This window comes from Saccoglossus kowalevskii, chromosome 6 (assembly GCF_978046115.1).
Source record: "Saccoglossus kowalevskii chromosome 6, keSacKowa6.1, whole genome shotgun sequence".
Taxonomy (NCBI): Eukaryota; Metazoa; Hemichordata; class Enteropneusta; family Harrimaniidae; genus Saccoglossus; species Saccoglossus kowalevskii.
Window position 1 is genome coordinate 7,326,493 of NC_140646.1, and position 14,694 is coordinate 7,341,186.

At 33.3% G+C, this 14,694-nt stretch overlaps 1 protein-coding gene across 1 annotated transcript in view; it reads right to left on the reverse strand.

Annotated features, from left to right (window-relative positions):
• LOC102802094 (sodium leak channel NALCN-like) overlaps positions 1-14,694 on the reverse strand; it is a 129,184-nt gene that overhangs the window by 104,899 nt on the left and 9,591 nt on the right. Inside the window, exons 2-3 of the mRNA XM_085499995.1 lie at positions 12,435-12,730; positions 6,831-6,914 (exon numbers count right to left, since the gene is read on the reverse strand). Coding sequence (XP_085356121.1) covers positions 6,831-6,914; positions 12,435-12,725 — 375 coding nt within the window. The 5' untranslated portion in view covers positions 12,726-12,730. The remainder of the gene's footprint in view (positions 1-6,830; positions 6,915-12,434; positions 12,731-14,694) is intronic.

The window sequence follows — 14,694 nt, forward strand, 5'->3', positions numbered from 1 at the left end:
TAACAATACAAGTACTATGACACTACCTGTAGTATGTGACAATACAAGTACTATGACACTACCTGTAGTATGTGACAATACAAGTACTAGGACTCTACCTGTAGCATGTGACAATACAAGTACTATGACACTAACTGTAGTATGTGACAATACAAGTACTATGACACTACCTGTAGTATGTGACAATACAAGTACTAGGACTCTACCTGTAGTATGTGACAATACAAGTACTATGACTCTACCTGTAGTATGTGACAATACAAGTACTAGGACTCTACCTGTAGCATGTGACAATACAAGTACTATGACACTACCTGTAGTATGTAACAATACAAGTACTATGACACTACCTGTAGTATGTGACAATACAAGTACTATGACACTAACTGTAGTATGTGACAATACAAGTACTATGACACTACCTGTAGTATGTAACAATACAAGTACTATGACACTACCTGTAGTATGTGACAATACAAGTACTATGACACTACCTGTAGTATGTGACAATACAAGTACTAGGACTCTACCTGTAGCATGTGACAATACAAGTACCATGACACTAACTGTAGTATGTGACAATACAAGTACTATGACACTACCTGTAGTATGTGACAATACAAGTACTAGGACTCTACCTGTAGCATGTGACAATACAAGTACTATGACACTACCTGTAGTATGTAACAATACAAGTACTATGACACTACCTGTAGTATGTGACAATACAAGTACTATGACACTAACTGTAGTATGTGACAATACAAGTACCATGACACTAACTGTAGTGTGTGACAATACAAGTACTATGCCACTACCTGTAGTATGTGACAATACAAGTACTATGACACTACTTGTAGTATGTGACAATACAAGTACAATGACACTAACTGTAGTATGTGACAATACAAGTACCATGACTCTACCTGTAGTATGTGACAATACAAGTACTATGACACTACCTGTAGTATGTGACAATACAAGTACCATGACACTAACTGTAGTATGTGACAATACAAGTACTATGACACTACCTGTAGTATGTGACAATACAAGTACTATGACACTAACTGTAGTATGTGACAATACAAGTACTATGACACTACCTGTAGTATGTGACAATACAAGTACTAGGACTCTACCTGTAGCATGTGACAATACAAGTACTATGACACTAACTGTAGTATGTGACAATACAAGTACTAGGACTCTACCTGTAGTATGTGACAATACAAGTACTAGGACTCTACCTGTAGTATGTGACAATACAAGTACCATGACACTAACTGTAGTATGTGACAATACAAGTACTATGACACTACCTGTAGTATGTGACAATACAAGTACTATGACACTACTTGTAGTATGTGACAATACAAGTACCATGACACTAACTGTAGTATGTGACAATACAAGTACTGTGACTCTACCTGTAGTATGTGACAATACAAGTACTAGGACTCTACCTGTAGTATGTAACAATACAAGTACTATGACACTACCTGTAGCATGTGACAATACAAGTACCATGACACTAACTGTAGTATGTGACAATACAAGTACTAGGACTCTACCTGTAGTATGTGACAATACAAGTACTATGACACTATCTGTAGCATGTGACAATACAAGTACTAGGACACTACCTGTAGCATGTGACAATACAAGTACCATGACACTAACTGTAGTATGTGACAATACAAGTACCATGACACTAACTGTAGTATGTGACAATACAAGTACTAGGACTCTACCTGTAGTATGTGACAATACAAGTACCATGACACTAACTGTAGTATGTGACAATACAAGTACTATGACTCTACCTGTAGTATGTGACAATACAAGTACTATGACTCTACCTGTAGTATGTGACAATACAAGTACTAGGACTCTACCTGTAGCATGTGACAATACAAGTACTATGACACTACCTGTAGTATGTAACAATACAAGTACTATGACACTACCTGTAGTATGTGACAATACAAGTACTATGACACTACCTGTAGTATGTGACAATACAAGTACTAGGACTCTACCTGTAGCATGTGACAATACAAGTACTATGACACTAACTGTAGTATGTGACAATACAAGTACTATGACACTACCTGTAGTATGTGACAATACAAGTACTAGGACTCTACCTGTAGTATGTGACAATACAAGTACTATGACTCTACCTGTAGTATGTGACAATACAAGTACTAGGACTCTACCTGTAGCATGTGACAATACAAGTACTATGACACTACCTGTAGTATGTAACAATACAAGTACTATGACACTACCTGTAGTATGTGACAATACAAGTACTATGACACTAACTGTAGTATGTGACAATACAAGTACTATGACACTACCTGTAGTATGTAACAATACAAGTACTATGACACTACCTGTAGTATGTGACAATACAAGTACTATGACACTACCTGTAGTATGTGACAATACAAGTACTAGGACTCTACCTGTAGCATGTGACAATACAAGTACCATGACACTAACTGTAGTATGTGACAATACAAGTACTATGACACTACCTGTAGTATGTGACAATACAAGTACTAGGACTCTACCTGTAGCATGTGACAATACAAGTACTATGACACTACCTGTAGTATGTAACAATACAAGTACTATGACACTACCTGTAGTATGTGACAATACAAGTACTATGACACTAACTGTAGGATGTGACAATACAAGTACCATGACACTAACTGTAGTGTGTGACAATACAAGTACTATGCCACTACCTGTAGTATGTGACAATACAAGTACTATGCCACTACCTGTAGTATGTGACAATACAAGTACTATGACACTAACTGTAGTATGTGACAATACAAGTACCATGACTCTACCTGTAGTATGTGACAATACAAGTACTATGACACTACCTGTAGCATGTGACAATACAAGTACCATGACACTAACTGTAGTATGTGACAATACAAGTACTATGACACTACCTGTAGTATGTGACAATACAAGTACTAGAACTCTACCTGTAGCATGTGACAATACAAGTACTATGACACTACCTGTAGTATGTAACAATACAAGTACTATGACACTACCTGTAGTATGTGACAATACAAGTACTATGACACTACCTGTAGTATGTGACAATACAAGTACTGTGACACTACCTGTAGTATGTGACAATACAAGTACTAGGACTCTCCCTGTAGCATGTGACAATACAAGTACTATGACACTACCTGTAGTATGTGACAATATAAGTACCATGACACTACCTGTAGTATGCGACAATACAAGTACTATGACACTACCTGTAGTATGTGACAATACAAGTACTATGACACTACCTGTAGTATGTGACAATACAAGTACTGTGACACTACCTGTAGCATGTGACAATACAAGTACTATGACACTACCTGTAGTATGTGACAATACAAGTACCATGACACTAACTGTAGTATGTGACAATACAAGTACTATGACACTACCTGTAGTATGTGACAATACAAGTACTGTGACACTACCTGTAGCATGTGACAATACAAGTACTGTGACACTAACTGTAGTATGTGACAATACAAGTACCATGACACTAACTGTAGTATGTGACAATACAAGTACTATGACACTAACTGTAGTATGTGACAATACAAGTACTGTGACTCTACCTGTAGTATGTGACAATACAAGTACTAGGACTCTACCTGTAGTATGTGACAATACAAGTACTGTGACTCTACCTGTAGTATGTGACAATACAAGTACTGTGACTCTACCTGTAGTATGTGACAATACAAGTACTATGACACTACCTGTAGTATGTGACAATACAAGTACTGTGACACTACCTGTAGCATGTGACAATACAAGTACTGTGACACTAACTGTAGTATGTGACAATACAAGTACCATGACACTAACTGTAGTATGTGACAATACAAGTACTATGACACTAACTGTAGTATGTGACAATACAAGTACTGTGACTCTACCTGTAGTATGTGACAATACAAGTACTAGGACTCTACCTGTAGTATGTGACAATACAAGTACTATGACACTACCTGTAGTATGTAACAATACAAGTACTATGACACTACCTGTAGTATGTGACAATACAAGTACTATGACACTACCTGTAGTATGTGACAATACAAGTACTAGGACTCTACCTGTAGCATGTGACAATACAAGTACTATGACACTAACTGTAGTATGTGACAATACAAGTACTATGACACTACCTGTAGTATGTGACAATACAAGTACTAGGACTCTACCTGTAGCATGTGACAATACAAGTACTATGACACTACCTGTAGTATGTAACAATACAAGTACTATGACACTACCTGTAGTATGTGACAATACAAGTACTATGACACTAACTGTAGTATGTGACAATACAAGTACTATGACACTACCTGTAGTATGTAACAATACAAGTACTATGACACTACCTGTAGTATGTGACAATACAAGTACTATGACACTACCTGTAGTATGTGACAATACAAGTACTAGGACTCTACCTGTAGCATGTGACAATACAAGTACCGTGACACTAACTGTAGTATGTGACAATACAAGTACTATGACACTACCTGTAGTATGTGACAATACAAGTACTAGGACTCTACCTGTAGCATGTGACAATACAAGTACTATGACACTACCTGTAGTATGTAACAATACAAGTACTATGACACTACCTGTAGTATGTGACAATACAAGTACTATGACACTAACTGTAGTATGTGACAATACAAGTACCATGACACTAACTGTAGTGTGTGACAATACAAGTACTATGCCACTACCTGTAGTATGTGACAATACAAGTACTATGACACTACTTGTAGTATGTGACAATACAAGTACCATGACACTAACTGTAGTATGTGACAATACAAGTACCATGACTCTACCTGTAGTATGTGACAATACAAGTACTATGACACTACCTGTAGCATGTGACAATACAAGTACCATGACACTAACTGTAGTATGTGACAATACAAGTACTATGACACTACCTGTAGTATGTGACAATACAAGTACTAGGACTCTACCTGTAGCATGTGACAATACAAGTACTATGACACTACCTGTAGTATGTAACAATACAAGTACTATGACACTACCTGTAGTATGTGACAATACAAGTACTATGACACTACCTGTAGTATGTGACAATACAAGTACTGTGACACTACCTGTAGTATGTGACAATACAAGTACTAGGACTCTCCCTGTAGCATGTGACAATACAAGTACTATGACACTACCTGTAGTATGTGACAATATAAGTACCATGACACTACCTGTAGTATGTGACAATACAAGTACTATGACACTACCTGTAGTATGTGACAATACAAGTACTATGACACTACCTGTAGTATGTGACAATACAAGTACTGTGACACTACCTGTAGCATGTGACAATACAAGTACTATGACACTACCTGTAGTATGTGACAATACAAGTACCATGACACTAACTGTAGTATGTGACAATACAAGTACCATGACACTAACTGTAGTATGTGACAATACAAGTACTATGACACTAACTGTAGTATGTGACAATACAAGTACTGTGACTCTACCTGTAGTATGTGACAATACAAGTACTAGGACTCTACCTGTAGTATGTGACAATACAAGTACTGTGACTCTACCTGTAGTATGTGACAATACAAGTACTGTGACTCTACCTGTAGTATGTGACAATACAAGTACTGTGACTCTACCTGTAGTATGTGACAATACAAGTACTATGACTCTACCTGTAGTATGTGACAATACAAGTACTGTGACTCTACCTGTAGTATGTGACAATACAAGTACTGTGACTCTACCTGTAGTGTGCGACAATACAAGTACTATGACACTACCTGTAGTATGTGACAATACAAGTACCATGACACTAACTGTAGTATGTGACAATACAAGTACTATGACTCTACCTGTAGCATGTGACAATACAAGTACTGTGACTCTACCTGTAGTATGTGACAATACAAGTACCATGACTCTACCTGTAGTATGTGACAATACAAGTACCATGACTCTACCTGTAGTATGTGACAATACAAGTACCATGACTCTACCTGTAGTATGTGACAATACAAGTACTGTGACTCTACCTGTAGTGTGTGACAATACAAGTACTAGGACACTACCTGTAGTATGTGACAATACAAGTACCATGACACTAACTGTAGTATGTGACAATACAAGTACCATGACACTAACTGTAGTATGTGACAATACAAGTACTGTGACTCTACCTGTAGTATGTGACAATACAAGTACCATGACTCTACCTGTAGTATGTGACAATACAAGTACCATGACTCTACCTGTAGTATGTGACAATACAAGTACCATGACTCTACCTGTAGTATGTGACAATACAAGTACTGTGACTCTACCTGTAGTGTGTGACAATACAAGTACTAGGACACTACCTGTAGTATGTGACAATACAAGTACCATGACACTAACTGTAGTATGTGACAATACAAGTACCATGACACTAACTGTAGTATGTGACAATACAAGTACCATGACTCTACCTGTAGCATGTGACAATACAAGTACCATGACTCTACCTGTAGTATGTGACAATACAAGTACCATGACTCTACCTGTAGTATGTGACAATACAAGTACCATGACTCTACCTGTAGTATGTGACAATACAAGTACCATGACTCTACCTGTAGTATGTGACAATACAAGTACTAGGACTCTACCTGTAGTATGTGACAATACAAGTACCATGACTCTACCTGTAGTATGTGACAATACAAGTACTAGGACTCTACCTGTAGTATGACAGACATCCACAGTGAGGAAACCATGACAGCGTCAAATATACACCAACCATCTTTGAGATATGGCACTTCCCCCTAAAAAAGAAATTAAGAATTACTGGAAATAACATAATACAGGGACAAATGTTGGCAATGAGTTATGTAACTATTTTACATTCAACTGCACAGTCGTTATGTGAATGAGATCATCATTATGGTCTGCATTACAGCACATTGCACTATATATTATTATCCAAATTACAGCATGTTGTCTTACATATTGTCTATAAGTATATTATATATTACCTTAACTACAATATTTTTACCTACATATTGCCTATAAGTATATTATATATTACATTAACTAAAGTATTTTTACCTACATATTGCCTATAAGTATATTATATATTACCTTAACTACAGTATTTTTACCTACATATTGTCTATAAATATATTATATATTACCTTAACTACAGTATTGTTACCTACATATTGTCTATAAGTATATTATATATTACATTAACTACAGTATTTTTACCTACATATTGTCTATAAATATATTATATATTACCTTAACTACAGTATTTTTACCTACATATTGCCTATAAGTATAATATATATTACATTAACTACAGTATTTACATATTGCCTATAAGTATAATATATATTACCTTGACTACAGTATTTTTACCTACATATTGACTATAAATATATTATATATTACATTAACTAAAGTATTTTTACCAACATATTGTCTATAAGTATATTCATGTATTACATTAATTACAAAATTTTTACCTGCATATTGCCTATAAGTATAATATATATTACCTTAACTACAGTATTTTTACCTACATATTGACTATAAATATATTATATATTACATTAACTAAAGTATTTTTACCTACATATTGCCTATAAGTATATTATATATTACATTAACTACAGTATTTTTACCTACATATTGTCTATAAATATATTATATATTACATTAACTAAAATATTTTTACCTACATATTGTCTATAAATATATTATATATTACATTTACTACAGTATTTTTACCTACATATTGTCTATAAATATATTATATATTACATTAACTAAAGTATTTTTACCTACATATTGTCTATAAGTATAATATATATTACATTAACTACAGTATTTTTACCTACATATTGCCGATAAGTATAATATATATTACATTAACTACAGTATTTTTACCTACATATTGCCGATAAGTATATTATATATTACATTAACTAAAGTATTTTTACCTACATATTGCCTATAAGTATATTATATATTACCTTAACTACAGTATTTTACCTACATATTGTCTATAAGTATATTATATATTACCTTAACTACAGTATTTTACCTACCTATTGTCTATAAGTATATTATATATTACCTTAACTACAGTATTTTACCTATATATTGTCTATAAATATATTATATATTACATTAACTAAAGTATTTTTACCTACATATTGTCTATAAGTATATTATATATTACATTAACTACAGTATTTTTACCTACATATTGCCTATAAGTATAATATATATTACATTAACTACAGTATTTACATATTGTCTACAAGTATATTATATATTACATTAACTACAGTATTTACATATTGTCTATAAGTATATTATATATTACTTTAACTACAGTATTTACATCTTGTCTATAAGTATATTATATATTACTTTAACTAAAGTATTTTTACCTACATATTGTCTATAAGTATATTATATATTACATTAACTACAGTATTTACATCTTGTCTATAAGTATATTATATATTACTTTAACTAAAGTATTTTTACCTACATATTGTCTATAAGTATATTATATATTACATTAACTACAGTATTTACATATTGCCTATAAGTACATATCACTTGTATTCCAGTATTTTATGTTACCCTATATCACCTGTAATATGCTTCCCCTATGTACTGTTTACACTACATATTAACTGAATTACAACAACTTAAAAGAATGGAAACATTTTCTGAGATACAACAATCTATTTGACATAGGCATAGGAGTTTTATTTTAAATAAAATATTAATAAATGTTTTATAACTTTTAAATGCTGTTTGAAATAAAATCAAAAAAAGCTTAGAAAGAACTCCCGTGTGCTGAGAGTATTGAAGACACATTAAAAATTAATTAAAAATTACTTGTACATGAGATATTGATGGAAAAGCTGAAAACTAATTAATATGTAAATCGGGTAACTAATATGAACAGAACAGAACAAAAAAATTATAAATTATTATGCTAATTAGAGAATTAATATGAACAAATTTTAACCCAAAATTAATCAGGCCTGTCTATTGTTCTAGAGCATTTATGTACCAAATTTTATTCAAATGTGATGATCAGTAATTGAGATATCAGTGTTAATTAATGTTAATTAGGAGATTAATAAGCATAAATATTTACCAAAAACTAATTGGGTTTCTGCATAGTTCTCTTTAAAAGTTTCATTAAAATACAATTTGTGGTTCTTTATATATCAGTGGAACATTATGCAAATTAGGTAATTAATATCCAATTAAAACTAATCAGGTCTCTGCATAATCCTAGAAGATCTATGTAGCAAGTCTCATTGAAATATGATGAGTACTACTTGATATATCAAAAGCTGAAAATTAATTAATTAATTATGCAAATTTGGTAATTAATATGTACTCATATTACCCTAAAAACTATCAGGTCTGTGCAGTGTCCTATGACATCTATGTACCAAGTGTCATTGAAATGTGATGATTTCTACTTGAAATATCAAAAGCTGAAAATTAATTAATTATGCAAATTAGGTAATTAATATGTACTCATATTACCCTAAAAACTATCAGGTCTGCGCAGTGTCCTTTGACATCTATGTACCAAGTTTCACTGAAATGTGACAATTACTACTTGAAATATCAAAAGCTGAAAATTAATTAAATATGCTAATTAAGTAATTAATATCTACTGATATTACCCTAAAAACTATCAGGTTTGTGCAGTGTCCTATGACATCTATGTACCAAGTTTTATTGAAATGTGATGATTAGTACTTGAGATATGAGTGGAAAAGCCGAAAATTGATTAATCATTATGCAAATTAGGTAATTAATATTGGACAGATCTTTACCCAAAACTAATCAAATCTGTGCATTAGTTTGGAGCATCTGTGTGCCAAGTTTCATTAAAATCCAATGAGTGGTTCTTTAGATATCAGTGGAAAAGTCATGAAACAGCTAAAAATCAGCTAATTATCATGCAAATTAGGTAATTAATATGCATGGATTTTTACCAAAACATAATCAAATCTGCGCATTGGCCCTGAGCATCTATGCACCAAGTTTCATCAAAAACTGATGTATGGTTCTTGAGATATCAGTGGAACAGACGGACACACATACACACACACACATGTACACACACACACACACACACACACACACACAGACACACTAACTGTAAAGACTCCCTTTTTGTGCTTCGCACACGGGAGTCAAAAACACTTGAGCAATCATAATACCTTTTGCGTACAGTAAACCCATAAATACTCAAGGGTAGTGGTCATTACCAAGTTAGTTCTATAATAAATACATACTCTTTTTCCATCTTTCATTGACTTGTAATACTTTTTTTTTTTTATTTATCGCCAGTTTTTTCAATAGTATTTTTTTTAAATAATTGTTGTGCTTTAGATAGAAATTTCTGTAGAATATGTATGTTTTAAATATGTGTTCTAGTAGTTAATATAACTATTTTAATTCCTTGTGAAGAATTTTAAGTATTTCAATTAACATTACAATAAAAGCATCTTCTTTGGGCAAATATTTTATAAATTTCAATAAAAAAATGAAATGAAATTCACTGTATGAAAAAACAAGCAGCCTCTCGGCTGAAATAGCTCCGCTGTTATCAATGCACATTTCAATTAAAGAACAGAAGATATCATTAGAAAATGAACAATATGCATAGTATCAATGCAATGGGACTTGCTGTTTTCAACAAGAATTCAAAAATATCATTTTTCACCATAAATGATTGTGGTTTTTAACAAGAATATCACTTTTTACCAAAAATGACAAAAATATTCACCAAAATTAGATAATTAAAGATATCATTACAAAATGAACAAATCTGAGAGAGGTCCACATGTAGTACCTACATGTATATGTAATAATATCAAAGCAATTGGACTTATGGTTTTTAACAAGAAGTCAAAAATATCACTTTTTACCAAAAATTACAAAAATATTCACCAAAATTAGAGAATTAAAGATATCATTACAAAATGAACAAATCTGAGAGAGGTCCACATGTGGTACTATATATGTAATATCAAAGCAATTGGACTTGCGGTTTTTAACAAGAAGTCGAAAATATCACTTTTTACCAAAAATGACAAAAATATTCACCAAAATTAGAGAACTAAAGATATCATTACAAAATGAACAAATTTGACAGTGGTCCACATGTAGTACCTATATATGTAATATCAAAGCAATTGGACATGTGGTTTTTAACAAGAAGTCGAAAATATCACTTTTTACCAAAAATGACAAAAATATTCACCAAAATTAGAAAATTAAATATATCATTACAAAATGAACAAATCTGAGAGAGGTCCACATGTAGTACCTATATGTAATATCAAAGCAATTGGACTTGCGGTTTTTAACAAGAAGTTGAAAATATCACTTTTTACCAAAAATGACAAAAATATTCATTAAAATTAGAGAACTAAAGATATCATTACAAAATGAACAAATCTGAGAGAGATCCACATGTAGTAGCTATATATGTAATATCAAAGCAATTAGACTTGCGGTTTTTAACAAGAAGTCGAAAATATCACTTTTTACCAAAAATGACAAAAATATTCACCAAAATCAGAGAATTAAAGATATCATTACAAAATGAACAAATCTGAGAGAGGTCCACATGTAGTACCTATATATGTAATATCAAAGCAATTGGACTTGCGGTTTTTAACAAGAAGTTGAAAATATCACTTTTTACCAAAAATGACAAAAATATTCATTAAAATTAGAGAACTAAAGATATCATTACAAAATGAACAAATCTGAGAGAGGTCGACATGTAGTACTTATATATGTAATATCAAGGCAATTGGACTTGCGGTTTTCAACAAGAAGTCGAAAATATCACTTTTTACCAAACATGACAAAAATATTCACCAAAATTAGAGAATTAAAGATAACATTACAAAATGAACAAATCTGAGAGAGGTCCACATGTAGTACCTATATATGTAATATCAAAGCAATTGCACTTGCGGTTTTCAACAAGAAGTCGAAAATATCACTTTTTACTAAAAATGACAAAAATATTCACCAAAATTAGAAAATTGAAGATATCATCATGAAATGAACAAATCTGAGAGAGGTCTACCCAAGGCACATATACATCAAGTATCAAAGCATTCAGGCTTGTAGTTTTCAAGAAGAAGTCGAAAAAGTAAAACATTGACACGGACGACGGACGACGACGACGGACGACGACGACGACAACGGACAATCACTCATATGATAAGCTCCGCTCGACAAAGTCGACAGTGGAGCTAAAAATTTGTTTTTACCTTGATAATTCCTCTTGCATACATTTTAGCAATCATTTCAGCAGTAAAAATGAACGTGACAATGACATCAGTGATGAAAGTCACATACTTAATAGCTGGATATGCTTCAAATGTTCTTGGTGTGTTGAGACTAACAGAAATAAAACTAGCAAATGCCAATGATCGTAGAGCTGCTCGTACCCATTTCTGGTTAACCCACTGGACATTTGAGCTATCACTTATGTTTTCATCAGCACCATAGTCAGCCAGCATATCAGTATGAATACTTTGTTTTCTCTTCATTTTCAACATTTTCACTGAAAAAAGAAAAACTAAAAAATGTTAGTACTATTGGTAAGGATGCATTCATTTTTCTTTCATTTTCTTTTTTAATTTTAAATAACTTTGTTTCATTCCACTCGCAATCAATTTCTCGTAAAATAAACAATATTAACTTTACAATCAGATTAAGCAAATAGCATGGTAGATAAAAATTTAATTAAAATTAAACAACTACATTTTCGGATTCTATATCACTGATATTTGGAATAGGAGCAGTAGAACACGAGGCTCTCTATTTACGCTGCAATAGGTGAGATTCAGATTATTTCATAACGTTTAATTATTGTGGTGCAAAAAACGATTTCTATGATAAGCTGAACTGAGAAATAGCATTTGTTTTTGTAAACTTCTACTGGCAAAACATCATCCAAAACATTACGTAATATGCAGCTGTTAGTTGCGTAACTGGAAGGCTATCATCATGAATACCCTTAGATGTGAAGACTGTAGAGTGGTATCTGCGTCTGTCACCTGTTGCCAGGGTGACATTCTGTTATGTCAAAGCTGCAATGGAAAACGTTTTGGAAGTGAAATTGGTGATAAGAATACTGATGAATCATTGAGAATATCTAACACAGCTAGTGGCGTGATAATTATTGAGATGCTGTGCTTCATTGTAAATAACATTGACATCCTTACGACCGATGTTATCGTCAAGCTTTGTACTGATTACTTCGTGGACGAAGAGGTTGAATCGTCCAAGAAAACCTTGTTCGAGTTATGTGGAAATGATCGCGCGCGATATATTAAACGACAAGGTCCAAATAAACGATCTAACAATATTCTAGATGTAGTAAAGTTGGTCCATGAGACGGATTTCGAGGATCTCCCTAGTTTTGTTGCAAAAAACTTATCGAAATTACCACCAATCGACATAACGCATGTAGATATCTCGGCAGTTATGAAGGAAATGACAGCCCTACTGCGAGACATGACGGAACTGAAAGATCAAGGATTGTTCCGGCTTCAAGCTATGAAATACTGCAAGATGTGCAGAATTTGCGTCAAGAGATTGACGACCTTAAAAATGGACTTAAAGAGTCTCGCATGGAGTTGAACTATATGACTGATACTACAAATGCAGTACCCATGGCTACTGATTGTTTACTATCTCCATCTGGTCATAAAACTAGTAAAGTAAGTTGCAATGCTGAACCTACTCTGCAACATTCCTCTCCATCGGCTACTTATGCAGGTATAGTTTCGTCGCATAAGTCTCATGAACTGAATGAAGGAAAACCTGTCAATGTCAAATTTAATATGAAATCACGTGACAAAAACAGTGATGGTTTTATCACCGTGAACCGTAAACGTAAAAATCAACGAGGCCCCAGAGTGGGTACTGCTGATCCAGACAGAGACTGTGCCATTAAAGTTGTTCATTACAATCCACCATTTAGGGTGTTTGTTACCAGGCTTTCACCTTTGACATCAACGGAAGATATTCAAAGCTTTGTTAAAAAGTCGCTTAACGTGCAAGTTAACTGCGAAAAACTCAAAACTAAGTTCGACACATACTCTTCATTTCTTATTGAAACCACGCGAGAGTTCTCTGGGCAGATTATGAACCCCACTGTGTGGCCAACTGGAATTCTTATTCGCAAGTATTACTAATAACAATGTCTGTATGAATAGTTTTATTCAACTGTCGTGGAGCAAAATCCTCTATTAACGATATTCACACTCTCTGTGACTCTCATGACATAGTGTTAATCCAAGAGCACTGGCTTAGTAACTCTGAATTAACACTTCTAGGGAGTATACATAATGGCTTTAATGCATGTGGAGTTTTGGCAATGAATGAAGAGACGGGAATCCGCGTGGGACGGCCGTACGGAGGCGTTGCCATCTTGTGGCGCAAATCTCCTGGCAATAAAATAAAACAGACTTATTGGCGTGGAACTGTGTACTGAACATAGTCATATACTCATACTGTGTG